At 45.1% G+C, this 25647-nt stretch overlaps 2 protein-coding genes across 2 annotated transcripts in view; one reads left to right on the top strand and one right to left on the bottom strand.

Annotated features, from left to right (window-relative positions):
• LOC148502622 (uncharacterized) overlaps positions 1 to 19983 on the bottom strand; it is a 158271-nt gene extending 138288 nt beyond the window's left edge. The window contains exons 1-5 of the mRNA XM_088449603.1: positions 19899 to 19983; positions 16000 to 16157; positions 14965 to 15156; positions 14309 to 14513; positions 3913 to 5466 (exon numbers count right to left, since the gene is read on the bottom strand). Of these exons, the coding sequence (XP_088305729.1) occupies positions 3913 to 5466; positions 14309 to 14513; positions 14965 to 15156; positions 16000 to 16077 (2029 nt within the window). The 5' untranslated portion in view covers positions 16078 to 16157; positions 19899 to 19983. The remainder of the gene's footprint in view (positions 1 to 3912; positions 5467 to 14308; positions 14514 to 14964; positions 15157 to 15999; positions 16158 to 19898) is intronic.
• LOC148502621 (uncharacterized) overlaps positions 1 to 25647 on the top strand; it is a 91058-nt gene that overhangs the window by 39693 nt on the left and 25718 nt on the right.

Below are 25647 nucleotides of genomic sequence, written 5' to 3'. Positions count from 1 at the left end.
ATATATGTTCTCCTCATCCACAGGTCTTGAGTGTTGGCGAGACCTGGGCAAAGGTGCGGAATCTAACCCACAGGATGGTGTTCGCCAGTGACCCCCCTCAATTGGGATTTGGGCTTAGCTGCACCCCGTGAGCAGGTCACGGTCCTTTGACCAGGTACCCAAGCCCTGCGGGAATAGAGACCCAACACCCGTGGCCCAGAGAGGTGATGCCTGGATAGGCACTAGTAATACCCTAACCGTACAATAACTATATCTTGACACGTGGATCAAATATCAAGTGGAGACTCACGGTTACTTGAGAAATCGCCAGAGACAGAGGGCACACAGGTAGGGATGGTATACACTGCTGCAGACATTCACCAGAGATGGGAGGCACACAGGTGGAGATGGTATACACTGCTGCACAATATTCACCAGAGACGGGAGGCACACAGGTGGAGATGGTATACACTGCTGCACAATATTCACCAGAGACGGGAGGCACACAGGTAGAGATGGTAACACTGCTGCTGTAAGAAAGGTTTAGGAACCTGGACCAGGAACTCACTAAGGCACGCTAGGAGACAACTGTTGTTCAGGCAACTTCCTGGAACCTGTGGAACAGTTATATACCCAGGGGAACCCTTTGATATGTGCACAGCGTCAGCTGATCACTCACCTATCCTGGGAAGATGCTGTCACATGGGCCGACTGTCATGGCGGCGCCCATGTCCGGAATTGTGATGCCAGACACCAGCCCACCAGGAAGCTACTGCATGCGGGGAGAATACTTAGCTTCTCCCCCGCCGCCGCGCCAACTGCCCGACCACCCAGGATGACAGGGGAAGCCAGCGGCGCGGTAAGCCGATCCCCGGCTGAGCCCTGACAGTTTATGTGCATTGTGTTTGTCTTTAATTATCTTTTACACTTTATGCAAGTGTTAAGACATGTTTTTAGTAATTATATTTGTTATTACTGCCTGGGGGTTTGATTATGCATTTTATTGTGAAACGCGTGCATAACCTCATGGGTAAAGTAGGACTGAGATAGGCTCATTAACCTATAAGTGACATTTGTGCCACTTTGTATGAGCACTGAATGCTACTAGAGGAACATCCAGAGTTGAGGAGGCATGTGCGCATACCAGGGTGAGGCGCGTTAGAGATGACCAGAAGAGTTGGGAGTGAGATTTTTACTAGAGGAACACCCAGAGGTGAGGAGGCATGTGTTCATACCACAGTGAAAATGCGTTAGTAGAGATTACCAGAAGTGGTGTTGGGAGTGAGACTGTTGCATACCACAGTGAAAATGCATTAGTAGAGATTACCAGAAGTGGTGTTGGGAGTGAGACTGTTCCATACCACAGTGAAAATGCATTAGTAGAGATTACCAGAAGTGGTATTGGGAGTGAGACTGTTACATGTACATAGAGGTGAGCACTACCATCATTCCTGTATCATGCCAACAGTTAAGCATCCTGAGGCCATGCATGTATGAGGTTGCTTCTTAGCCAAGGGAGTGGGATCACTCACAATTTTGCCTAAGTACACAGCCATGAATAAAGAATGGTACCACAACATTCTCCAAAAGCAACTTCTCCCAACCATCCAAGAACAGTTTGGTGATGAACAATGCCTTTTCCAGCATGATGGAGCACCTTGCCATAAGGTAAAAGTGATAACTAAGTGGCTTGGGGAACAAAACATCGAAATTTTGGGTCCATGGCCAGGAAACTCCCCAGACCATTGAGAACTTGTGGTCAATCCTCAAGAGGCAGGTGGACAAAACCCACAAATTCTGACAAACTCCAAGCATTGATTAGGCAAGAATGGGCAGCCATCAGTCAGTATGTGGCCCAGAAGTTGATTGACAGCATGCCAGGGCGAATTGCAGAGGTCTTGAAAAAGAAGGGTCAACACTGCAAATATTGACTCTTTGCATAAACTTAATGTAATTGTCAATAAAAGCCTTTGGCACTTACGACATGCTTGTAATTTTACTTCAGTATAAAATAGGTCTAATACTAAAGCAGCAAACTTTGTGAAAACCAATACTTGTGTCATTCTCAAAACTTTGGGCCACAGTTGTGTGTGTTTATATATATACATACTGTATATTCTGCCATGTTCAAGGTTAGATATATTAATTTAGGAAAAGCACTCGCTTAAGTTAAAGCAATAAAAAGTTAGTTTATTACCACCAGACAGTATTCTGACAGGCAATTTGGTATCACATCCCAATTGTCGATGTTTAGGTCCCTTACGGACCATTTTCAAGACAACTCACCAGTATCTCACAAGATGCCAGTTTTAATAGACAGAATTTTTATTCTTTGGTCCATAAGACCTTCTTCCAGCCCTCGGTATCTGGTGGTGCTGCCCAGCCCTCGGTAGCTGGTGGTGCTGCTCAGCCCTCGGTAGCTGGTGGTGCTGCCCAGCCCTCGGTAGCTGGTGGTGCTGCCCAGCCCTCGGTAGCTGGTGGTGCTGCCCAGCCCTCGGTAGCTGGTGGTGCTGCCCAGCCCTCGGTAGCTGGTGGTGCTGCACAGCCCTCGGTAGCTGGTGGTGCTTGCCCAGCCCTCGGTAGCTGGTGGTGCTTGCCCAGCCCTCGGTAGCTGGTGGTGCTTGCCCAGCCCTCGGTAGCTGGTGGTAGAGGCAGCCTCTTTATCGTTGCTGTAGAATAGTTGTAGGTTTTAAGCCCATCAGTTCTTCTCTGAAAAAGGCTTTTTATAACGCCAAAATTCACAATATATTTCAGTTTTTGCTAACCAAAACATTTTTCTTTACCCCCCAGCAGTTACCAGCTTTGTACCATTCCAGGTTATTCCCTGAACTTAAATAAAAACTAGAAAATAGAGGTGTGTTACATCTTGTGACAGGTAGTGTATACAGATCTCTCAGTGTATATATACAGATCTCTCGGTGTATATATATATTAGGGATGTGCAGGCTTGTATTAGTTCGGATTTTTCCCACCAAAAATCGGGTATCAGAAAGAGGCAAAACGTCATCTTTCTTGGACTTTTGTCCAGGAATGATATTTGTCCAAGAAAGATGACATTTTGTCTCTGTGTGAGTAGACTCTGTACATTGCATTGTTTTTATTCCATTTACATTTAAAAACAAAAGCATTTTTACTATGCATGGTGGCATAGTGTTAGAATTGTTGCCTCATAGTGCTGGGGTGTAAGGTACTATTCCTAAGGCCATATTTGTGTGGAGTTTATATGTTCTCTCCATGATTGTGTTTCCACTAGTAACTCTGGCTTCCGCTCACAAACCTTATAGGCAGACTGGTAGGTTAAGTGGCTTCTGATAAAAATGGAACCTGGTGTGTGATGAGGAATTACATTGTAAGCTCCAACGGGGGCATGGACTGATGTGACTGATTACTCAGAATAGCAACTGAGCACATCCAAGATGGCTGTCTCACCTTATACAAATATGCAAAGTGTTTTAAATCCTATTGGGAGAATGGTGCTATATAAACAAATAATGTAATTAGTTATCTTAAATGTAACATTTTAATACATGCCTGTTTCATGTCTACCAATTAAGGAAATTAAACTGTGACTTTCTCATGCCTTACAACAGCTGGTTCTCACCTGTGACTTCTCTGATGTTTAATAAGATCAAATGATTGTGAAAAACATTTCCCACACTTAGAACATGGAAATGGTTTCTCACCTGTGAGTTCTCTGATGTTTAACAAGATCTGATTTCTGTATAAAACATTTCCCACACTCAGAACATGGAAATGGCTTCTCACCTGTGTGTGTTTTCTGATGTCTAACACAATCTGATCTCTGTATAAAACATTTCCCACACTCAGAACACTGAAATGGCTTCTCACCCATGTGACTTCTCTTATGTACAACAAGAGCTGATTTATGTATATAACATTTCCCACACTCAGAACAATGAAATGGTTTTTCACCTTTGTGACTTCTATGATGTTGAACAAGATGTGATTTATGTGAAAAACATTTCCCACACTCAGAGCATAGAAATGGCTTCTCACCTGTGTGACTTCTCTGATGCCCAACAAGATCAGATTTAAGTTTAAAACATTTCTCACATTCGGAACATGAATATGGTTTCTCACCTGTGTGATTTCTCTCATGTATAATCAGCTGTGATTTCTGTGTAAAACTTTTCCCACACTCAGAGCATGGAAATGGCCTGTCACCTGTGTGACTTCTTTTCTTATGACTAGCAAGAGATGACTGGTTTGTAAAACATTTTCCACACTCAGAGCATGGAAATGGTTTCTCACCCGTGTGACTTCTCTGATGTATAATCAACTGGGAATCATGTGTAAAACTTTTCCCACACTCAGGACAGGGAAATGGTTTTTGACCTGTGTAACTCCTCTGATGTGCAACAAGAGCGGATTTATTTGTGAAACGTTTTCCACACTCAGAGCATGAAAATGGTTTCTCACCTGTGTGACTTCTCTGATGTATAATAAGATGTGATTTCTCATTAAAACGTTTCCCACACTCGGAGCATGGATATGGTTTTTCACCTGTGTGGACTCTTTCATGTATAACAAGAGATGATTTGCTGATAAAACATTTCCCACACTCAGAGCATGAAAATGGCTTCTCACCTGTGTGACTTTTCTTGTGCCTAACAAGTTGTGAGCTCTGTGTAAAACATCTCCCACACTCAGAGCATGGAAATGGTTTCTCACCTGTGTGTGTTCTCTGATGTATAACAAGATGTGATTTCTGTGCAAAGCATTTCTCACACTCAGAGCATGAAAATGGATTCTCACCTGTGTGAAATCTTTCATGTATAACAAGATCTGCTTTTCGTGGGAAACTTTTCCCACACTCAGAACATAAAAATGGCAGCTCACCTGTGTGACTTCTCTCATGAATAACAAGACCTTGTTTGTGTGCAAAACATTTACCGCACTCAGAGCATGGATATGGTTTCTCACCTGTGTGACTTCTCTTATGTCTAACAAGATATGATTTTAGTGAAAAACTTTTCCCACATTCAGAGCATGGAAATGGCCTCTCACCTTTGTGACGTCTCTCATGTCTAAGAAGATATAATTTCAGAGTAAAACATTTCCCACACTCAGAACATGGAAATGGCCTCTCACCTGTGTGATGTCTCTGATGTGCAACAAGATATGATTTCACAGTAAAACATTTTCCACACTCAGAGCATGGAAATGGCCTCTCATCTGTGTGACTAGTCTCAACTAGGTTAGCTGTAAAACTCTGAAATTTAGAAGAGGACATTACTGCATCACTGCCATGATCTGTACTTTGTGAAGCAATATGAGAGTTACCAGGGGAACATTCCCCAAGAATAGAGGGATCAGATGGTATATCTGCACTGTGAAGTGCTGGATGTATATTTAGGGTAAGGTGGTTTTCCTCTGGAGGGCCTCGTGTGATGTTCCTATCTTCTAATTTTAAATGAGGAGACCACGCGAGATGCTCCTCCAAAGTATTCCTTGTATTGGGTCCATCTAGTAGAAATAAAATAGTTAACCAAGAATACCACAATAAAGGCATCACTAATCAATATTTATCATACCCCTATTCCCATAGGTTTGTGCTTCGTACAACCTTATGCAGAACACTTTGGGGCTGGTACCGCTCACACTAATAAATATAATACAGGAGAAGAAAGGAGACACGGGGAGCTTTGCTGAGTGATGCACTAAAGATCATATATTTATGTTACCAACATATACATTTCAGTGGTACTTGCATTAAAATAAAATCAGAACATGTTCCCACATAACATAATATATGTATTTTGTAATAATTTATTTAATCCATTTGTCCTACTATTGCAGAGACATAACAACAGCTAAAATAAAACCATTTGTGCAAAAGTTGGGTTAATAATTAGTGATCAAACATTGATGTTATGTTTCAGCTCCGAAACATCGTTTGCCGCTTGCGATAATTAATATGAACGTGTAACAATCTCAATAAATGTAGTTATTTTGTTTGATCCATTCACGCTAGGTAATACACGTTATTATGTGCAGCAGGCTGATATGTAATAAGCCAGTCACTGTGACACGTTATTATGTGCAGCAGGCTGATGTGTAATAAGCCAGTCACTGTGACACGTTATTATGTGCAGCAGGCTGATGTGTAATAAGCCAGTCACTGTGACACGTTATTATGTGCAGCAGGCTGATGTGTAATAAGCCAGTCACTGTGACACGTTATTATGTGCAGCAGGCTGATATGTAATAAGCCAGTCACTGTGACACGTTATTATGTGCAGCAGGCTGATATGTAATAAGCCAGTCACTGTGACACGTTATTATGTGCAGCAGCCTGATATGTAATAAGCCAGTCACTGTGACACGTTATTATGTGCAGCAGGCTGATATGTAATAAGCCAGTCACTGTGACACGTTATTATGTGCAGCAGGCTGATATGTAATAAGCCAGTCACTGTGACTGATTAGGACATGCCTGGTCAACCTGTGGTTCTCCAGCTGTTGTGAAACTACAAATCCCAGCATTGCCTGCCAGTTTTAGCATTCCCTAATACCAAAACTGTGGCAGGGCAGGCTGGGGCTTGTAGTTTCATACAGCTGGAGAGCCACATGTTGGCCAGGCTTGCATTAGGGTGATAAACCAAAGATATTGAGCTGGTTGGGTGTAATATAAAGATGGGTCACTGGGGTAATTCTTCCATTTGTTCTACCTCTCAGAATATTACAGAATCACGGGACTGAAAAATAAGAATTTTCCGCCCATCACTGGCATCGCTTGCGCCAAATGTATGGAAGCGGTAAAAAAGAGGCGACCACACACATCGAGTTGAGGCAGGAACTGTCACATTGGAGGACAAATATGCCTGCCTAATGGCAGAAGTGACCCATCTAGCGATGGACCCTTTTGAAGCAGGCCAGACTCTCTGGTGCATCAATCAACACCAACAATGATTCCGTACACCTCAAAGACGCAGTATGGTCCAAGTAAATGCGTAACGCACGGTACCACATCCAACAGTGACAAGGAAGAAGCTTCACTAGTCACTGAATCCTGGCAGAAAGCCGGAAGGACAATATCTTGGTTAATGTGGAAAGCCGATACCACCTTTGGCAGAAAGGAAGATTAAGGGTGTAAAAAAATAATAAGCGGAGCTTTATAGGACAGAGCCACTAATTTCAATACCCACCTGGCTGAGGCAATGGCCAAAAGGAAAACAACCTTCAGAGTGAGATATCACAATTCTACAGACTCCAAAGGCTCAATGGCGCCTCCAAAACTAAAGGTATATAAGGAGACTGCATGCGAAGAACTCCTTGTAAGAAGGTCTGAACTTCTGGAATGGTGGCCAATTTCCTTTGAGTCGACAGGGATGAAATTTGTCCATTAAGAGAGGACAATCTCAGACCCTTACCCAATCCCTCTTGTAAAAAGGACAAGAGGTGAGATACTTGGTTATTTCAGGCATGAACTTGTGTTGGTCACACCAAGAAATACGATGATAAATCTGGGAAGTAACTGGTTTAAAAGCCTGTATCATGGTTTTCACCACAGACTCTGCAAACCCTTTGATCCTCAGAATTTTGGATTCAAGAACCATGCCGTCAAAGCCAAGCCATGCAATTTGGGGTGACGGCATGGGCCCTGATGCAACAGATCTGAACGCGGAGGCAGATAAAAAAAGAACATCTGAATAAAAGACAAAGCTAGTGGGTTTCAACCAATCTGGCAAAAGGAACAGCTTCTAATGAAGCTACCATTTTCCCCATTACCTGTATAGCCCTTAGAACAGAGATATGAGATATCTGTAAATGGTCATTATTCTGGATTGAAGATCCTGAATCTTTGCCTGTGGCAGAAACACTCTATGACACTGAGTGTCGAAGAGAAAACCCAAAACTACCATCCTCTGAGATGGAGTTCAATTTGATTTGGGAAAGTTGATGATCCAGCCGAATCTCTGGAGCATACCTAATTTAATCTGAATATGTTGTTTCAATAGAGCTATTATGGGAGCCCTTAGCAACAAATCATCTAGATAAGCCAAAAAATGTATTTCCTCTCTCCTGAGTAGGAATATCATTGTAAATGCTCTGTGAGCGATGGCCAAACCAAATGGCAGAGCCTGAAACTGAAAATGTTGATGCTCCACTGCAAACCGCAGAAGATGCTGATGATCCCGCCATATAGGAATATGGAGGTAGGTAGGCATCCTTAATATCTATGGAAGCCAGAAAATCTTCATCTTACAACAGAACAAATGACTGACCTTATTGACTCCATCTTGAATTTCTCCAAGTGAAGATAAGCATTTAACTCCCTGAGGTTGAGAATGGGTCAGAATTACCTGTCTGGCTTGTCTACTAAGAGAAGATTGGAGTAAAACCCCAGAACTACCTGTAGTGCGGAAATTGAATAATTTCTCCGGATATGGCAAGCACAAAAATTGCCTGCATGAGAGCCGCCTTTCTGCAATCATCAACAGGGAGGAGTTGAAAAGAACCTTCTTGGAACAGGACCCTCGAAATCCAAAATGTAACCCCTGGTGACTATATGACTTACCCAAAAATATGGATTGTATTGAATCCAGGTTTCCTGGAATTTGAGTAAGTGAATTCCCACCAGAGGACGGGTCCCAGTCCCGTGACAGTCATGTGGATCTCCCTGCTGGTTTAGCTGCAGGTCGACTGGTGCCAGAACCACCTCGTCCCCTATAGGTCCCTCTTTGGAAACCTCTAGGTGCACCTTGGAAAGCCTGAAATCTTCCCTTACCTTCATTCCGAAAGGAACAAAACCTAGGAGTTTTTGTTTTAGGTGTAGTTACAAGAAGGTAAGGACTTTTACCTCCTGTAACCTGTGAAATAATTTTTGTTGCTTCTGGACCAAACTAAGACCTTCCTTCAAAAGACAGTGCCTCTAGAGTATCTTTTGATTCTACGTCTGCCTTCCATGTTTTAAGCCAAGCGAACGCCTGGCAGAAACAGCTAAGGCTGAAATATGAGACTGTATCTAAATAGTATCTAATAAAGCGTCATCTATATAGGTTAGAGCTTCCGAAATCTGATCAGCTAAGGAGTTAGCTTCAGATTCATCCCCGGATTGAAAATCAGTAATCATCTGATTCATCCAGGGACAGATAGCCTCAATCACCCAGAATTGGCCGCAGCGATACTCCTGACAAGGTGAACAAAGATTTTAGAACAGTCTCATTCTTAGTCGTGAGGAACCTAACCAACCTAGCAATAGGAGCATCCACCATGGGTGGTATTTCCCATTCGTTGGTATCCTCTTCTGAAATAGGATAAAGACACTTACATTTTTTCAGAATATGAAATTTTGAATTCAGGGCCTAATTCAGACCCGCTCGCGAGCGCTGAGCACTCGCAAGCGGGTCGATGTTGGCCAAGTGCGCATGCGTACGACGGCGGAGGCTCCGTCGTGTGCATGCGCGAGACCCGAATAACGACGGCCAAGCCGTCGTTATGGGTCTCGCACCAAAGGGGGCGTGCTGTCGATGGTGAGTGACAGCACGCCCCCTTTGCTGGGAACGCCTACCATCTGGGGCCGGCCCCACTGACATCACTAGTGATGTCAGTGGGAGTGCTTTTGGCTCTGATAGAGCCAAAAGCACTCCAGGGCTTGCGGCAACGAGACCCTACCTTTCGTCGCAAGCCCGATGGTCGCGATGGTCTTGACCATCACGACCATCATCATGGGCGCTCGCATAAGCTGTGGGTGGTAACCCAATAGTGCGGCCAAAAGGCCGCACTATTAAAAAAAAAAACGCCCTGATTCAGAGCGGGCGCTCGTTCAGAGCATCCGGCTCTGAATCAGGCCCTCAGTTTTAACCAGGATCCCTTTACTATTTCCTCAAAGTAAGAAAATTCTGGGAAAACCAAAACATGTTTCTTCTTACGTTTGAAAAAAGAAACTGCACTAGTCTCTGGCATAGCCGCCATCTGTAACTGCCCTAGTCTCTGGCATAACCGTCTCCTGTAACTGCGCTAGTCTCTGGCATAGCCGCCATCTGTAACTGCCCTAGTCTCTGGCATAACCGTCTCCTGTAACTGCGCTAGTCTCTGGCATAGCCGCCATCTGTAACTGCCCTAGTCTCTGGCATACCCGACCCCTGTAACTGCGCTAGTCTCTGGCATAACCGTCTCCTGTAACTGCGCTAGTCTCTGGCATAGCCGACCCCTGTAACTGCGCTAGACTCTGGCATAGCCGACCCCTGTAACTGCACTAGTCTCTGGCATAGCTGCTTCATGAAACTACGCTAATCTCTGGCATAGCCGCCATCTGTAACTGCGCCAGTCTCTGGCATAGCCGCCATCTGTAACTGCGCCAGTCTCTGGCATAGCTGCCTCCTGTAACTGCAGAGTTTCCCTGATTGCAGCTATCAACATAGAAACTCCTGAATGTGACTAGGAGTCACCCTCCCAGTTTGAGGAGTCCTCCCAGTCATAATCCAATTCCCCTTCTTCCTGTGAAGAAATAACTGAAGCTTCTTTTGCAGGAAAATCTACAGAGGAATGTGACCACTTTTGAATGGCTGTGGCCCCGAATTATTTAGAGACTTTGCCATCTGAGTGAGTCAACGTCCCATATTCTAGGCCCATCTGGGCTCTACCGAGGGACCAGACAGGGGAGGAGCTTGAGCACAGGGTGTCATATAATTTTCCTGAAAGTAACGTATGTCACCTATGGCATCCGCCATAGAACTGGCCCAATCAGGCACCACCGACTGTTCAGCCGAACATCCTGGTGATGGATTTACCTGTGAACTGTCAGGATCCGGCCTGGAATCGGGTTTTACTCACTGCTGAACTGGTGTCTTTAGGCTCCGAGGCGTTCAGATGCCTGTGGTAGTGGCTGGTAATGGCTGAGGATTTTCCCCGGGGTCCGTTTGGATTTCCTGACTCCTGTGTTAGCAGGCATGGGTGCAGCCATGTTGGTTCATCTCACCTGATCAGTCATCTCCAATGGCAGCCCTGCTAGTCTCCCAGCTGATCTCATGATCCAATGACCAGCTGCCTAGGGGTGTTTAGGTCTAACTCCTGCAACAGGAAGTTGCTGTTCATCATCGCTGTATGAGTGCACGTAGTCTTTCCCTGTGACAACCGTCTCATGTTCCAGAGGCCGTATTTCTTTCTTCAGTCTTCCTGGTTTCCTGTGTGTCTTCAATCACAACTCTGTGTATTCAGTCCTCATGTTCCGTACAAGTTCCTGGCTTCCTGTGTGTCTTCAATCACAACTCTGTGTATTCAGTCCTCATGTTCCGTACAAGTTCCTGGCTTCCTGTGTGTCTTCAATCACATCCCTGTGTATTCAGTACCCGCGTTCTGTACAGTGTGTTTCAAGTCACCCCACTGTGTATCCTTTCCAGTCCTCTGCAGGTGTGTCCGGAGTCGCACCTGTGTACAAATACTCACCACTGTGTACACTTTCAAGTCATCTGCTGGTGTGTCCGGAGTCGCACCTCTGTGTACTAAATACACACCATAGTGTGCAAAGTACGCACCATTGTGTATTTAATCCCTGTGCTTCAGTACAAGATCATCCCGAGTGTCTCAAGCTGCACCTTCGTGTACTAAATACACGCCATAGTGTACAAAGTACGCACCATTGTGTACTTCATCCCTGTGCTTCAGTACAAGATCATCCCGAGTGTCTCAAGCCACATCTGTGTACTAAATACACATCATAGTGTACAAAGTATGCACCATTGTGTACTTCATCCCTGTGCTTCAGTACAAGTTCATCCCGAGTGTCTCAAGTCGCACCTCTGTGTATCCAGTCTCCAACTTCAATACAAGTTCACCCTGAGTGTCTCCAGCTGCTCCTCCAGTACACCCCCAAGTGGCATCCTTGGGTACTTCGCCCCTGTGTTCGGTACAAGTTCCGTCTTCACGTCCAGTACGCCCTCAAGTGGCATCCTTGTGTAATTCGTCCCTGTGCTCGGTACAAGTTCTGTCTACACCTCCAGTGCACAACCAAGTGGCATCTTCGTGTTCCTTGTTCCTGTCTCAGTATAATTTCATCCCTGCACATTCAGTACGTCTCCGGAACATCTTAGAGTATCCAGTCCTGGTGTTTCAGTACTAGCCATTCACCTGTGTTACTATATTCTTAGTGTTCCCTGTGTTTATGTGTATATATATATATATATATATATATATATATATATATATTTCAGTCTTCTGTCACTCCCAGGTAGCTGTCCAGAGGGCCGCGACCTGCTCACTTGGTGCAGCAAAAAAAACAAATCCTAATTGCAGGGGTCGCTGGAGAAAACCACCAAGTGAGTTAGACTCCGCGCCTCTGGGAAGGTCTAGTCAAACCCGGGCTTGACCGCAATTAGGAGACACTTCGTACAAGTATAAACAGTGACTTGTTTTTTTTAAAACTCTTGTCTGGCTTATCCATACTGAGAAAGAAAGACAAGTCTACTCCAATCATTCAGCTACCTAAATTCCCATAGGAAAAGTGTAGCCCTGAATGAATAGAAAATACAGAGGTAAATGTAGAGTCTTATTCACCCACTTGTTTAAATGCAAAAACACCCCGGCCCCAAAAGACCAAATTCTTTGCCTATAAACCAAAGGTAAAATAAATTGTCATATACACACACACACTCATACACACATATACACTCATACACTCATACACACACACATACCCACACATATACACACAACTGTGTAAGATACTGCCTATCAGTGCAGTGACTATGCTTATACATACTGTATAGAAAGCCCAGAACACCAGGGTAACTACACATCCAGGGTTACGGCTTAGCTTGTCAGGCCTCCATCACGCAGTGTCTGCTCTGACTTCCCCCAGACCTCAGCTGCTCTGACTTCCCCCAGACCTCAGCTGCTATGACTTTGCAGCAGCCTGTACTTTAATCAGAATAAATACCTGGGGGAGTGGATGCGTGGCCGGCTACCGAGTCCTGCTAATTCCGGACACCTGTGAACATAGCATCCAGCGTCCGCTGCTCAGCCTAATGATGTCACCGCTGCGCGAATACACGTGCAGCAGTCATTTACTCACTCTCTGACACATAGCCTCCGGTGCTCGCCAATGACGTCGCCTGCCGTGCGATCTATGTGCAACAGCGCTCTATCTATCCGGCCATCTGTTTAATCTCTGGCCTGGAAACTACTTGTGGCCCCTCCTGATGACATCACTGCTGTGCGCCTGAATGCCCCTCTCTCATTTAAAAGCAGCAGCGTGTCGCTGCTGCTGTAACCCTCAAACCGAATGCAGCGCTGAGGACTGAAGCAGTGTTGTGCTGAGCAGCCCCTGGAGGTGTGAGACAAGCCGGCTCTGCAGGATCTGTAGTAACAAGGCCCAGCCAATCTGCTCTAAAGCACTGTGCAGTATAATGGCAACAAGATTCATATACTAGTAACATATATGACCTTTATGCCTGCGGCCCCCTCAGATGTGTGTCTGGCATGGAGAGAGACCCAGGGACATGGTAGTTTGGTGACTCTCTCAGTGGCCGTCTTTAGAGTGGGATACAGGTTCACACAAACCCTCTAATCTATATAACTCCCTCTCTGTTGGTGCTTGTCCAGGAACTAAGCTCCCAAATCCAAAGCACTAACATAAAGAAATAAAACCCAACTAAAAGCGAGGACCTTATAGACTGAGCTTATGGTGGAAAGGGGGGGGGAGATATTTACGGGTGGGAGACAGTTCTCAATTAGCTAGTGTCCGACTCCACCCATTACTATACATAACCCAGATGTAAGGTGTCCCCCAGATGGAAGAAAAAGGAATGTATATAACACAGCAGAGTCCAACTCAAAACAGCTCTACATAAGTTAACAAATCAGGAAACGAATATTAAATATAATTTAAATTTCACAGAAACAGGTTAATTGCAAATTGAGCAATAATATTCCACATATCATCCTATGTAGTATCAGTAGGCCAGGCCAAGCCCTTTGGCTGAGCGTGTAGAATTAGGGATTGCTGTAGCAGAGCATGGTTGGACCCTGTGCCGGCCCCGTCCACTGAGCGTACAACAGCATTACGTCATGCGGAAGGGGCGTGACACACTGCTTCACTAAGTGCAACAATGACCGTCCTAAGGACGCCCGATTGGCTGCATATACTGGCCAGGGAGCCAGTCAGTCCACAGGACACTCTGCGGGTGATCCAGAAGCAATCCTGGCTGTAGGCACCCTGCTAACCAGGAACAAGAGCCAGCGGGCTAGGCACTGCTGCCCACAGAGCCTCTGGGCCGGCACCGGTCGCCCATAACTAGTTACGGCACTGTGTTGTAGTGCAAGGAAAATATGCAACTCCTTTCTGTAATAAGTCTTTATTACTCACCTGTGGTGATATCTGTAGGGATTTCATCCTCCTTACACTGCTGATCACCCCTCATATACGTCTCGTCACCCTCTATATCTTCTGCCTTCATATCAGTCACATACATCTCTTCTTCTCCCTCTATATCTTCTGCCTTCATATCAGTCACATACGTCTCTTCTTCTCCCTCTATATCTTCTGCATTCATATCAGCCAGAATTTCACCCTAAATAACCCACAAAACAATAAAGTAACATTTTAAAAATGTCAGATTTCATGAAATCACAGTAAGTAGAAGATTTGTGGTTACTGGTGTTACTGTATAATGTCCCATTCCCAGCAGTCACCTCTCCAGTCATGACCCAGGCACATCCCCTGGTGTTACTGTATAATGTCCCATTCCCAGCAGTCACCTCTCCAGTCATCACCCAGACACATCCCCTGGTGTTACTGTATAATGTCCCATTCCCAGCAGTCACCTCTCCAGTCATCACCCAGACACATCCCCTGGTGTTACTGTATAATGTCCCATTCCCAGCAGTCACCTCTCCAGTCATCACCCAGACACATCCCCTGGTGTTACTGTATAATGTCCCATTCCCAGCAGTCACCTCTCCAGTCATCACCCAGACACATCCCCTGGTGTTACTGTATAATGTCCCATTCCCAGCAGTCACCTCTCCAGTCAGCAGCTGAATGATCTTGTTGGTGAGTTTGAGGATCTTCTTGTCATTGTCTCTCTCATGTATCAGTGAGTGAGGTGGAGGCACCGTGATGGAGATCTGGGTCCTGCTCAGTCCTCCTGACACATGGAGACGGCTGCTGGGTGTCTCACACTCACCAAATGTCTTCTTCACTACTGTGTAATCCTGTGTATTGGGTGAGACATAAATAAAAGGGTAAAATTATACTCATGGAGCCATTTATTGAGGTGTCATCAGCGTATAATATGCATGAAGGTTCTGTCTTACAAATAAAACCTTTTATTCTGTAACTGTTTACAATATATAGGAAAGTGGACAGAATATAGCACATCTCCTGCCATCTTCATTTCAGTGATAGAAAAGAAACAAAAAAAAGATACTGTGAGCAATGTGATATATTCCAGCTCCTATGATAACTGAGGCACTGATACTATATGTCCCTGTATTATTACTATAGATATAAGTGATGTCACTGTGACATTCCCAGATCCCCTCACCTCCCCAGTCATGTCCCTGTATTATTACTATAGATATAAGTGATGTCACTGTGACACTCCCAGATCCCCTCACCTCCCCAGTCATGTCCCTGTATTATTACTATAGATATAAGTGATGTCACTGTGACACTCCCAGATCCCCTCACCTCCCCAGTCATGTCCCTGTATTATTACTATAGATATAAGTGATGTCACTGTGACACCCCCAGATCCCCTCACCTCCCCAGTCATGTCCCTGTATTATTACTATAGATATAAGTTACATCACTGTGACACTCCCAGATCCCCTCACCTCCCCAGTCATGTCCCTGTATTATTACTATAGATATAAGTGATGTCACTGTGACACTCCAAGATCCCCTCACCTCCCCAGTCATGTCCCTGTATTATTACTATAGATATAAGTGATGTCACTGTGACACTCCCAGATCCCCTCACCTCCCCAGTCATGTCCCCGTATTATTACTATAGATATAAGTGATGTCACTGTGACACTCCCAGATCCTCTCACCTCCCCAGTCAGCAGGTAGATGATCTCCAGGGTGAGATTTAGTATCCGCTCAGTCATGTGACTCCTGTCTGTGTCCATCCTCAGTGATTTATACAGGACACGTCTCAACCTCACATGACTTCTAGTAACAAGGATCTGACTCCTCACTGCACAGAAATCTTTGAATAAATATAATTATTAGAAGCTATTTATTACCAGTTATCTATGTAGAGCGCACATATTACACAGCGCTTTACAGGGAATATTTAGTGATATCTGTTCCTGCCCCAGAGGAGCTTACAATCTACATTTCCTACCACACGGACACACAAACAAACACACACACACATTAGGGGTATTTATGAAAGAAGCCAACTAACCTACCAGTGTGGCTTTGGAGAGTGTGAGAAATACAGATCACCTGGGAGAAACCAATGCAAACACTGGAACATACAGAATCCACACAGACAGAACCTTGGTTGGGAATTAAATTCACGACCCCAGAGCAGAGTAGAAATGCTGTCCACTACGCTATTGTGTTTCCTATATAAATGTAAGAGTACACTGAGTGACCACTAATCCCCTCATTCCCAGAGCCATAGAGTCTAGGTCAGTGTTTCTCACATGTTCCTCTGACCCAGCTTCAAAGGGCTGCTCAGTGACCACCACACAGCATTGCTGGAGGTTACACCAATGGTCCTCTCATGGCCAATAATCCTGGACCTCCACGACACATACTTGATGCAATTTGCCTAATGAAGCAGACATGATCCCTGTATTGGGGGTTACACAGACACTCCACCGGTGCCCCCCTCTATTAGTGACTTGGTAACCATGGTTGGCCTGAGCTTTCCTGGGTGAGAGGGTTAATAGCACCCTCCCTAGATATGATGATGTTGCCCCCAGTGTTCCAGTATTGGGGGCAAAGTAATGGATGACTTGTTATAGTTGACCCCTTTTATGTAGATGCCCTTTCTTAGGGTGTGTGTTTTTCACAAGGGCTCCTTCAAATGTTGCTGTGGGACCACAAATCTCTAGTTACACCCATGGTACTGAGACACCTATTCCGGGAGCTGGAAGAGATGGAATTAGTTACCTAATACCTGTTCTCAAACAGACAGAACTATTGTTCCAACACCTATTCCAGCAGCTGGAATGAACGGCTCAGCAACTTAGAGCCCTAATCCGGCACCCAAAATGGATGGCTGTGGCACTGGGAGACCTAATTGGGGCAGCTTGAAGGGATTGCCAAGGTTCTCGTAGCTCTATTCTGGCATCTAGAATTGCTGGCTAACGTACTCAGACCTCCAGTCTGGCAGCCCAAACACCTGGCTAACATACTCAGACCCCACGGTTGGTTAAGGGTATCAGAGCTCTAACCCAGCACCGGGAATGGATTGCTAATGCACTTAAAACTCCATTCTGCCATCCAGAATAGATGGCAAACATACTCTAGCTCTGTTTGAGCAACCAGAACGGCAGGCTAACATACTGTAACTCCATACTGGCACCTCTTTCTGTTTATCGATGTCAGCTGCATATCACTTAGTCACACTTGCAGGCCACCAATATAAAGGGGTGCAAGTGGGTTGATAGTCATAAACAGGGGTGTGAGAGCACTCTGAGGTAAAGGCACGTTTGGCGTCTCGGCTGGCATATAGCGGCATAAGGGGGCTTTGAGGCATATGAAGGGGTGCGATTGTCCGCTGAGACTTATAAAGGGGCACAAGGGGGCTCTAAGTCATATAAAAGAGCACGAGGGGCCTCTATAGCATATAAAGTGCTGTTTTTGCCCATAAAATGAAAAGGTGGTAACCCAACCCACAGATCTGGTCACATTGTGCAGTGATAGAGAAGGCACGGTAGTGGTGAGGGTGCATGTATCCCCACCTTGTATGCAGATCGTGCCAAGGAGCAGAGCTGTCTCCGTGCAGGGCTCCCAGGCTCCTCTCTGCCCTGAGCAGCTTCATACAAGGAGGCTGTAATTTCTGCCTGTCACACTAGGGATGGACACTGACATCTGGTGTTTACTCACCATCAATGTTTGTTTTTATGGTAGTGGTTTTTACCATTCGATGGCGGCCTTCGATTGTTTGTCACCATCGGGTGGTAATCATTCAATGGTGTTCCGATGGTGGCTTGTTTTTTTCCATTGCTAATAGCTATGCCTCCCCTGGCTCCTTGGCTGCTGCCTGCATCAGGGAATCTTCATGGGTTCATCCTGGGTATGTAGTGTACCCTACAGTCCCGGCAGCATAACGCAGGGACAGCCATTAGTATGTAAGCTCTGACGAGCAGGGCCCTCATCCCTCTTGTGCTTCTCCTTACTTATACTTTCATCTACCTCTCACTCCCCACTAGAGCACCTAACATGCCTTGTTGTGTATCTGAGTACTCTGATCACTAATGCAGCAATGTGTATAACCCTTGTCCTGCATTGTATTGTACAGTAAGTCACTGGTTTCTTGTTTCCTTATTTATGTCCCTTCATTTACATACAAAGACTGAGGGCTTGATTCAGAGCCGCTCGTAAGCGGCCACTCGTTCGTTCCGAGCGATGTTCGCACATCTGCGCATGCGTACGGTTTGTAATACGCATGCGCGAACCAGTCAGTGCGGCCAAAAATCGTTAGTTCGCTAAATAGCGAATGCCTGCTATTTTGAGTGACAGGATAAGGCGTATGTGGGTGGTAACAGGGGAAGGTGTTTGAAAACGGGGAGTGGAATTCAGAACGCAGGCGTGCTTAAAGGTCAAAACGGGCGTTTTAAGGGTGTGCATAATTAATACAGCAGCGTCATCGAACACGTCACCTGGTTGTTTAATAGTCAGAACTGCTCGCAATATAGTGGTAGGAAAAACCAACCACAAGAATAGCGAGCAGTTCATACGCTGTTCGATGTACTCGATTAATCAAATGAATAGCGGACATGACGTATGGTGCGAGCGGCAAGGGGGCGTATTTTTTAACATTTCGACCGCAAGTTTTGCTCGCTCGTTCAGACATAGAGGAGTGAACAGATCGCAAAGAGCGAACGGTTCATTTGAATAGCCACCCCTATTTTTTGAACAAACGACCACAAATAGCGAGCGGCTCTGAATGAGGTCCTGAATCCGCACATTAGAGAGTACACAGTATTATGTTGTTGCTCCAGACCCCAATCCCACCCCCTGCCTAGCAAGCTGCAGTTATTATTGCGTATGTACATATCATATAAATAGTTTTAGCATTGAATTATTTTGATACGATGGTTAGTTACCTTCACATCGAAAGTTTCAAACATTTGATGGTTGGCCTCCGATGTCCATCCCTAAATCCTGCATCCCCAAATGAAGACGTGCACTGACAGTTCTAGAGGCAGGGGGCGCTGCAGTGAGCTGAGACGTTCAGGAGAATTCCATATATTTACAAAATTCCACTGACCCTTTTTATAATCCCTATCCCTAGGCATCAGAGCAACCAGTTACCAAGCAAGGTCTGCACCACCTGTATTATAACAGCAACGGGGTCTGCACCACCTGTATTATAGTGACAACGGGGTCTGCGCCACCTGTATTATAGTAACAACAGGGTCCTGCACCACCTGTATTATAGTAACAACGGAGTCTGCACCACCTGTATTATAGTAACAACGGAGTCTGCACCACCTGTATTATAGTAACAACGGAGTCTGCACCACCTGTATTATAGTAACAACGGGGTCTGCGCCACCGTCTGCGCCACCTGTATTATAGTATCAACAGAGGCTGCACCACCTGTATTATAGTATCAACAGAGGCTGCACCACCTGAATTATACAAATAGGAGACTTGAGTGTAACCCTCCTGCACAATGACAATGCAGCACCAGAGTCAGCTCCATCTGTACTACAGTAAAGTGACACAAGAGTCTGCTCAGCCTATAGAATAATAACATAATTACCTCCTGCCAAACACAACAATTGCTGCTTCCTGTATCTGCAGTCGTTGGGAATGATAGAGAGACTGTATGGGCGTGTAACGTCACTTCCGCCCTCACTACTACGTCACTTCCAGAGAACAAACACTGAAGGGGATCTATAGTCACCCGTTGTTCCTCATGAAGTGATTTGGGCCTCGGGAAAATGGCCGCCGCCTCCGTCTCTTTTGCACACTGGGGACACTTACTGTAGCTGTACATAGAGTCCTGCTCTAGTGCCCGGAGCTCCTCCCCCTTACTCCAGCAGCAGCATCAGCGTCACATGACCGGCTGCCGTGTGATCCTGTTCTAGCGGCGGCTCCTGCTGTATCCCTGGTAATGTCATCTACTATTATTATACAGGGGGAGCAGCCTGTGGTGTCCTGTTATTACTATTATTATACAGGGGGAGCAGCCTGTGGTGTCCTGTTATTACTATTATTATACAGGGGGAGCAGCCTGTGGTGTCCTGTTATTACTATTATTATTATACAGGGGGAGCAGCCTGTGGTATCCTGTTACTATTATTATACAGGGGGAGTAGCCTGTGGTGTCCTGTTGTTACTATTATTATACAGGGGGAGCAGCCTGTGGTGTCCTGTTATTACTATTATTATACAGGGGGAGCAGACTGTGGTGTCCTGTTATTACTGTTATTATACAGGGGAGCAGCCTGTGGTGTCCTGCTAATACTATTATACAGGGGGAGCAGCCTGTGGTGTCCTGTTATTACTATTATTATACAAGGGGAGCAGCCTGTGTTGTCTTGTTATTACTGTTATTATACAGGGGGAGCAGCCTGTGGTGTCCTGCTAATACTATTATTATACAGGGGGAGCAGCCTGTGGTGTCCTGTTATTACTATTATTATACAGGGGGAGCAGCCTGTGGTGTCCTGTTATTACTATTATTATACAGGGGGAGCAGCCTGTGGTGTCCTGTTATTACTATTATTATACAGGGGGAGCAGCCTGTGGTGTCCTGTTATTACTATTATTATACAAGGGGAGCTGCCTGTGGTGTCCTGTTATTATTATACAGGGGGAGCAGCCTGTGGTGCCCTGTTATTACTGTTATTATACAGGGGAGCAGCCTGTGGTGTCCTGCTAATACTATTATTATACAGGGGGAGCAGCCTGTGGTGTCCTGTTATTACTATTATAATACAGGGGGAGCAGCCTGTGTTGTCTTGTTATTACTGTTATTATACAGGGGGAGCAGCCTGTGGTGTCCTGCTAATACTATTATTATACAGGGGGAGCAACTTGTGGTGTCCTGTTATTACTATTATTATACAGGGGGAGCAGCCTGTGGTGTCCTGTTATTACTATTATTATACAGGGGAGCAGCCTGTGGTGTCCTGCTAATACTATTATACAGGGGGAGCAGCCTGTGGTGTCCTGTTATTACTATTATTATACAAGGGGAGCAGCCTGTGTTGTCTTGTTATTACTGTTATTATACAGGGGGAGCAGCCTGTGGTGTCCTGCTAATACTATTATTATACAGGGGGAGCAGCCTGTGGTGTCCTGTTATTACTATTATTATACAGGGGGAGCAGCCTGTGGTGTCCTGTTATTACTATTATTATACAGGGGGAGCAGCCTGTGGTGTCCTGTTATTACTATTATTATACAGGGGGAGCAGCCTGTGGTGTCCTGTTATTACTATTATTATACAAGGGGAGCTGCCTGTGGTGTCCTGTTATTATTATACAGGGGGAGCAGCCTGTGGTGCCCTGTTATTACTGTTATTATACAGGGGGAGCAGCCTGTGGTGTCCTGCTAATACTATTATTATACAGGGGGAGCAGCCTGTGGTGTCCTGTTATTACTATTATAATACAGGGGGAGCAGCCTGTGTTGTCTTGTTATTACTGTTATTATACAGGGGGAGCAGCCTGTGGTGTCCTGCTAATACTATTATTATACAGGGGGAGCAGCCTGTGGTGTCCTGTTATTACTATTATTATACAGGGGGAGCAGCCTGTGGTGTCCTGTTATTACTATTATTATACAGGGGAGCAGCCTGTGGTGTCCTGTTATTACTATTATTATTATACAGGGGGAGCAGCCTGTGGTGTCCTGTTATTACTATTATAATTGTACAGGAGGAGCAGCCTGTGGTGTCCTGTTATTACTATTATTATTGTACAAGGGGAGCAGCCTGTGGTGTCCTGTTATTACTATTATTATACAGGGGGAGCAGCCTGTGGTGTCCTGTTACTATTATTATACAGGGTGCAGCCTGTAGTGTCCTGTTATTACTATTATTATACAGGGGGAGCAGCCTGTGGTGTCCTGTTATTACTATTATTATTATACAGGGGGAGCAGCCTGTAGTGTCCTGTTATTACTATTATTATACAGGGGGAGCAGCCTGTGGTGTCCTCTTATTACTATTATTATTATACAGGGGGAGCAGCCTGTAGTGTCCTGTTATTACTAATATTATACAGGGGGAGCAGCCTGTGGTGTCCTGTTATTACTATTATTATACAGGGGGAGCAGCCTGTGGTGTCCTGTTATTACTATTATTATACAGGGGAGCAGCCTGTGGTGTCCTGTTATTACTATTATTATTATACAGGGGGAGCAGCCTGTGTTGTCCTGTTATTACTGTTATTATACAGGGGGAGCAGCCTGTGGTGTCCTGCTAATACTATTATTATACAGGGGGAGCAGCCTGTGGTGTCCTGTTATTACTATTATTATACAGGGGGAGCAGCCTGTGGTGTCCTGTTATTACTATTATTATACAGGGGAGCAGCCTGTGGTGTCCTGTTATTACTATTATTATTATACAGGGGGAGCAGCCTGTGGTGTCCTGTTATTACTATTATTATTGTACAGGAGGAGCAGCCTGTGGTGTCCTGTTATATTACTATTATTATTGTACAGGGAGAGCACCCTGTGGTGTCCTGTTATTACTATTATTATACAGGGGGAGCAGCCTGTGGTGTCCTGTTATTACTATTATTATACAGGGAGCAGCATGTGGTGTCCTGATATTACTTTTATTATACAGAGGGAGCAGCCTGTGGTGTCCTGTTACTATTATTATACAGGGGGAGCAGCCTGTGGTGTCCTGTTATTACTATTATTATACAGGGGGAGCAGCCTGTAGTGTCCTGTTATTACTAATATTATACAGGGGGAGCAGCCTGTGGTGTCCTGTTATTACTATTATACAGGGGGAGCAGCCTGTGGTGTCCTGTTATTACTATTATTATACAGAGGGAGCAGCCTGTGGTGTCCTGTTACTATTATTATACAGGGGGAGCAGCCTGTGGTGTCCTGTTATCACTATTATTATACAGGGGGAGCAGCCTGTGGTGTCCTGTTATTACTATTATTATACAGGGGAGCAGCCTGTGGTGTCCTGTTATTGCTATAATTATTATACAGGGGGAGCAGCCTGTGGTGTCCTGTTATTACTATTATTATTGTACAGGAGGAGCAGCCTGTGGTGTCCTGTTATTACTATTATTATTGTACAGGGGGAGCAGCCTGTGGTGTCCTGTTATTACTATTATTATACAGGGGGAGCAGCCTGTGGTGTCCTGTTACTATTATTATACAGGGAGCAGCCTGTGGTGTCCTGTTATTACTATTATTATACAGGGGGAGCAGCCTGTGGTGTTCTGTTACTATTATTATACAGGGGGAGCAGCCTGTGGTGTCCTGTTATTACTATTATTATTATACAGGGGGAGCAGCCTGTAGTGTCCTGTTATTACTTATATTATACAGGGGGAGCAGCCTGTGGTGTCCTGTTATTACTATTATACAGGGGGAGCAGCCTGTGGTGTCCTGTTATTACTATTATTATACAGGGGGAGCTGCCTGTGGTGTCCTGTTATTATTATAAAAGGGGAGCAGCCTGTGGTGTCCTGTTATTACTATTATTATACAGGGGGAGCAGCCTCTGGTGTCCTGTTATTACTATTATTATACAGGGGGAGCAGCCTGTGGTGTCCTGTTATTACTATTATTATACAGGGGGAGCTTCCTGTGGTGTCCTGTTATTATTATACAGGGGGAGCAGCCTGTGGTGTCCTGTTATTACTATTATTATACAGGGGGAGCAGCCTCTGGTGTCCTGTTATTACTATTATTATACAGGGGGAGCAGCCTGTGGTGTCCTGATATTATTATTATACAGGGGGAGCAGCCTGTGGTGTCCTGTTATCACTATTATTATACAGGGGGAGCAGCCTGTGGTGTCCTGTTATTACTATTATTATACAGGGGAGCAGCCTGTGGTGTCCTGTTATTGCTATAATTATTATACAGGGGGAGCAGCCTGTGGTGTCCTGTTATTACTATTATTATTGTACAGGAGGAGCAGCCTGTGGTGTCCTGTTATTACTATTATTATTGTACAGGGGGAGCAGCCTGTGGTGTCCTGTTATTACTATTATTATACAGGGGGAGCAGCCTGTGGTGTCCTGTTACTATTATTATACAGGGAGCAGCCTGTGGTGTCCTGTTATTACTATTATACAGGGGGAGCAGCCTGTGGTGTCCTGTTACTATTATTATACAGGGGGAGCAGCATGTGGTGTCCTGTTATTACTATTATTATACAGGGGGAGCAGCCTGTGGTGTCCTGTTATTACTAATATTATACAGGGGGAGCAGCCTGTGGTGTCCTGTTATTACTATTATTATACAGGGGGAGCAGCCTGTGGTGTCCTGTTATTACTATTATTATACAGGGGAGCAGCCTGTGGTGTCCTGTTATTACTATTATTATTATACAGGGGGAGCAGCCTGTGTTGTCCTGTTATTACTGTTATTATACAGGGGGAGCAGCCTGTGGTGTCCTGCTAATACTATTATTATACAGGGGGAGCAGCCTGTGGTGTCCTGTTATTACTATTATTATACAGGGGGAGCAGTCTCTGGTGTCCTGTTATTACTATTATTATACAGGGGAGCAGCCTGTGGTGTACTGTTATTACTATTATTATACAGGGGGAGCAGCCTGTGGTGTCCTGTTATTACTATTATTGTACAGGAGGAGCAGCCTGTGGTGTCCTGTTATTACTATTATTATACAGGGGGAGCAGCCTGTGGTGTCCTGTTACTATTATTATACAGGGAGCAGCCTGTGGTGTCCTGTTATTACTATTATTATACAGGGGGAGCAGCCTGTGGTGTCCTGTTATTACTATTATTATTATACAGGGGGAGCAGCCTGTAGTGTCCTGTTATTTCTAATATTATACAGGGGGAGCAGCCTGTGGTGTCCTGTTATTACTATTATTATACAGGGGGAGCAGCCTGTGGTGTCCTGTTATTACTATTATTATACAGGGGGAGCTGCCTGTGGTGTCCTGTTATTATTATACAGGGGGAGCAGCCTGTGGTGTCCTGTTATTACTATTATTATACAGGGGGAGCAGCCTCTGGTATCCTGTTATTACTATTATTATACAGGGGGAGCAGCCTGTGGTGTCCTGTTATTATTATCATACAGAGGGAGCAGCCTGTGGTGTCCTGTTATTACTATTATTATACAGGGGGAGCAGCCTGTGGTGTCCTGTTACTATTATTGTACAGAGGGAGCAGCCTGTGGTGTCCTGTTATTACTATTATTATACAGGGGGAGCAGCCTGTAGTGTCCTGTTATTACTAATATACAGGGGGAGCAGCCTGTGGTGTCCTGTTATTACTATTTTTATACAGGGGGAGCAGCCTGTGGTGTCCTGTTATTACTATTATTATAC

The sequence above is a fragment of the Taudactylus pleione genome, unplaced genomic scaffold (genome assembly GCF_031769625.1).
Source record: "Taudactylus pleione unplaced genomic scaffold, aTauple2 ptg000488l, whole genome shotgun sequence".
NCBI classification, from domain to species: Eukaryota; Metazoa; Chordata; class Amphibia; order Anura; family Myobatrachidae; genus Taudactylus; species Taudactylus pleione.
This window is presented reverse-complemented; position numbering and strand designations above follow the sequence as displayed.